Raw genomic sequence first — 4364 nt, forward strand, 5'->3', positions numbered from 1 at the left:
GAGGATTCTGGGAATTCCTGTCTTCCTCCCTGGAGGCTGGACACACACTCTCTGTGCAAGACATTCCTGTTGACAACCCAGATGAAGCTATGCTGATGGAGCCAGAGCCCTGGAGCTGGAGGAGCCACGTGGAGACCCCTGCCAGGGTTGAGGTGCTTCCACTGCCACTGATCCACAAGACTTTCCACCCACTGGCCTGTGATCTTCCCGCATTTGGTGTCATCATTGCATGAGTTGCTTGGGTCTGACGAGGAAATTACAGACTGGTACTGGACATAAGGGCTAATATAGGACTTATGGACTTGATCTGGACTGGGCTGGGATGTTTTATTAATATACAATTACTTTGATATAATGCTCTTTGTTATACACATATGAGTGTCTCTGGATTTGTTTCTCTGGTCTACCCGGCCTAACACAGCCACATTGCCATCACTTTGAGCAGCTCTCTTTGCCTGGAGCTGCGGATCCCGAGTTCAGGACATCAGCCAGGGACCCAGGGGCAGGCAGTGCCCAGGGCAGCCTGTGGCCAAGTGGGAGAGCAGCTGATCAAAACCGCATGGCATCTATGGCACTTTCTCTTCTCTCTCGGGAGATGGGGGCCTCAAAGTGAAAACCCATTTCCTTCATCCTGAAGGACCAGGGGCACTGGTTGCTTCCAGTCAAGGCTCACGGAACAGAATGGCCATGAGGCTGAAACCAAAGGGAAAATGCATGTAAAGGGGGCTTGCTGAGTGTGATCAGATACACAGTGTTCTCAGAAGGGTCATGTGGATGTGCTCATTGTCCTTGCACTTGTGCTGGAACAGTCACTCCTCAAGAGGGCAAGCCGAGAACCAGTGGGGAGGAAAAGACAGCACACATGCCTGAGTCCTTGCTCCGATGTGAAACTGGAGGAGAAATAAGAGCCCAGAGCAGAAGCAAAGCCAGATGCCCACAGAGAGCCCCTGAGGCGGGGTGGCTGAGCAGCATCTCACCCGGCAAGGAATGAGCTGCCCTGGAAGCTGGAGCAAATGCCCCTAGGCAGGGCTGGGCTGGGGAGGAGCCAGGAAGCTCCTGGTGGGAAACGATGGGGCAGTGGGCAAGCTGCATTTGGGGTCCCCCGACGGAGCCACCAGCACCCCCTTGTGTACCTCCACAGGGCGGGCTGTTCCTGAGTGTGGTGTTCGCAGGAAGTCGGCTGTTTGGATTTTCTTCAAGTAAGTGAAGGAGGAGGACATGCCTCCAGCTTGACACAACCGTGCGTTTTTATCCCTCTAGGGCCCCAGTGGTGTGGTGGTTTTAGGTTTGGCTGCCAGCCACAAGGTCAGAAGTTCAAAACCATTATGCCCTCCGAGGGAGAAAGATGAGGCTTTCTACTCCTGTACAGAGTCACACACTCAGAAACACACAGGGGCAGTTCTACCCTACCCTAGATGGTCACGGTGAGTCAGAATCAACTTGACAGTTGTGAGTTGTGGAGTTTGGAGTTCCTATTAACAGAAAGCAGGTGGCACAGCATGTAAGTGGGGGCAGTTTGAGGCAACCAAGAACAGGCCAGTTTCAGACGAGAGTTAGGAAGAGGTGGGGGGGGGGGCGGGGACTGGAGGAACACCGTACAAAATACGCTTTGTGCAACCTGCGTATCCATCAGCACGGCTGGGCGGAGGCTGCATATCGGCAGATGCGCCACCACACCTCGCCCTCACCCCGCTGGAGGTCACCTTCCAGAGAGACAGGCTACCTAATCATTGAAAAGTCCCTGTGATGCTTTTCTCCCTGCAACCCAGACCATTCCTGGGGCAATCATTGCTAATTTAAATTTTAAATAATCGTTAATGCCTTTCTGCTACTGGGGTGTAATCTAACTTTGATTTTCTCTGAGGGTAACTGCTCAGTGGTGATCTTATAATGTCTACCTGACATTCAGCATGCCACTCAGGTGTCTCCTTACTGGAGAGTGTCTCCTACACACACAACACACACTCATGCGTGTACACACACCGTATCACACACACATACACATATATAAGCATACACACATACACACATGCATGCACACACACACACACACGCACACATACCATAATACACACATATACACACCATATTCCACACATACCACATACTTAGCCCCTTGCCGATACACACTCACTAGACACATAATGCACACACCACACATCCCACATACACACATATTCCCCACCCATACTCCCTCTCTACACAGGCCCACTATGCACACACCATAAGTCACATAGACCACATGCACACATCCACCACACATCACACAAACCACATACACCCCCCACAAACAGCCACTACACACACCGCACAGCACATACACTACAGAAACACCTCACGCTGATCCCCCTCATATTCACCACCACACACACTACAGACATAGACATCGCACACATCCGACATCATCCACTCTACATACATGTCCCCCACACCCACTAGCCACATGCAGTGCACACAACACCCACCAAACACACTGCAGGCTTCTCCCTTCACACACACCTTCACGCCACCCACTCTGGGGCTGGAGGGCCTGCCCATCAGAGAGCACTCCGTGGTGCTCCTCCCTAGACGGATGCCCACTCACGTCCCCTTTGCTGAGCATCCACTCCTCACGGCCCCTCTCTGCCGACTCTGAGAACGTGAGGCTGCCCGTGGGAGAGGGAGCACTTCCCTGGTGTCCAGTGAGAGCCACCAGGTAGCGGGAGGACTCCCTGCAGCTGGGTCCCTCAGGAACACAGAAGAAACAAACTGGGGAGGCCAGGCAGGGTGGGACCCCTTGCCTGTGCCCACCAGGCCCCTTCCTGGGCTCAGGCCGCCTTGTGGAGGCCCTTCAGCCTCTGCAGCTGTCCCCGCACCACGGCCTTGACTGTCTCATTGCGGAAGGTAAGGATGAAGGGGTTGAGGCAGGGGGTCAGGATGGAGGTCACCAGGGCAACCACCTTGTTGACGTCCACCACCTGGGCCTTGCCCGTCCGCACATACAGGAAGATGGTGCTGCTGTAGCCGATGAAAACCAGGGTGAGGTGGGAGCCGCATGTGGAGAAGGCCTTCTGGCGGCCGCTGGCAGAGGGCATGCGCAGCACCGTGCTCACGATGTAGCCGTAGGAGATGAGAGTCACCAGGAAGGAGCTGAGGACAAAGGCCAGCGCCATCAGGAAGTCCCAGAATTCCAGCAGCCTGGTGTCTGAGCAGGCCAGCCGCAGCAGGGGGCCGTTGTCACAGAAGAAGTGGTTGATGGCATTACCTCGGCAGTAGTTGAGCTGAGCCCGGGAGAGGGCAGTGGGCACCATGGCTAGGAAGGGGGCTGCCCAGGCTGCCCCCGCCAGCCGGCCACAGACCGCCCCACTCATCAGTGTGCCATAGCGCAGCGGGTGGCAGATGGCCACAAAGCGGTCCAGGGCCATGTCGGCCAGGATGAGGAAGGAAGTGGAGCCCAGCGAGAAGTAGAAGTAGAACTGGGCCATGCAGCCCGCGAAGGAGATGGCCTTGCGGAGGCTCAGCAGGTCTGAGAGCATCCTGGGCACCGCCGTCATGGTCACCAGGATCTCCAGCAGGGAGAAGTTGCCCAAGAAGAAGTACATGGGGGTGTGCAGGTGGCTGTCAGCCACAACCATGGCGATGATGATGGTGTTTCCCACGAAGGCCAGAAGGTAGAGCACCAGGAAGGGTCCATACAGCAGGGTCTGCAGCCCACCCAACGAGGAGAAGCCCACCAGGATGAACTCGGAGGGCTGACTTCGATTCGCCATGGCCCGGGGCCAGTCCCTGGCTGGGAGGACAAGCAGAGGCTGAGATGGACAGACCGAGGGACACAGTCAGGGATGGAGAGTTCCTGAGAGTGAAACAGGTGGAGGGAGACAGGGAGAGAGGAGCAGGGAGGAAAAGGCAGTGGGAAGTCAGGAACAAAGACAGGGCGCGGGGCTGAGGTGGGGAGTGTAGACACTTGGAGAGGGGTGGAGTGCTGTGGACCGTGAAGCAGTGAAGCAGGGCCGGGACCCAGAAACAGGGGAGGCGAGGCACGTGTGCAGTCAGCTGCCAACAGCCGGGGAAGAAAGAGGAACAGAGACGGCAGACTGGGGACCAGAGGGTCGTGGAGGAGCAGGGGAGGGAATGAGGTGCAGATACGAGAGATTAGAAAGCCATTCATAAGGCAGGGCAGGGGAGAAAGAGAGCAAGAAGGGGGTAGCAAGCAGAGAGGCAGAGGAGGGAGTGATGAGAAGGAGAGAGAGGAGGGGGAGAGGAAAGAGAGAGGAGAGAGGGGGAGAGGAGAGAGGGGGAGAGACAGGGAAAGAGAGAGGAGAAAGAAGGGAGGAGAGAAAGGAGAGAGACAGAAAGAGAAGCCAGGGGGAGAGCAAGACACACAG

General features: G+C 56.0%; 1 protein-coding gene across 1 annotated transcript; it reads right to left on the reverse strand.

Annotated features, from left to right (window-relative positions):
* Positions 1-2807: 2807 nt before the first annotated feature.
* Positions 2808-3749, reverse strand: LOC101646099 (olfactory receptor 6V1-like). The gene has a single exon (XM_004714002.1). The coding sequence runs from the start codon at positions 3747-3749 to the stop codon at positions 2808-2810; it is 942 nt and encodes a 313-aa protein (XP_004714059.1).
* Between the last annotated feature and the right edge of the window lie 615 nt (positions 3750-4364).

This window comes from Echinops telfairi, unplaced genomic scaffold (assembly GCF_000313985.2).
Source record: "Echinops telfairi isolate 266 unplaced genomic scaffold, ASM31398v2 ScPeMD7_23;HRSCAF=83, whole genome shotgun sequence".
Taxonomy (NCBI): Eukaryota; Metazoa; Chordata; class Mammalia; order Afrosoricida; family Tenrecidae; genus Echinops; species Echinops telfairi.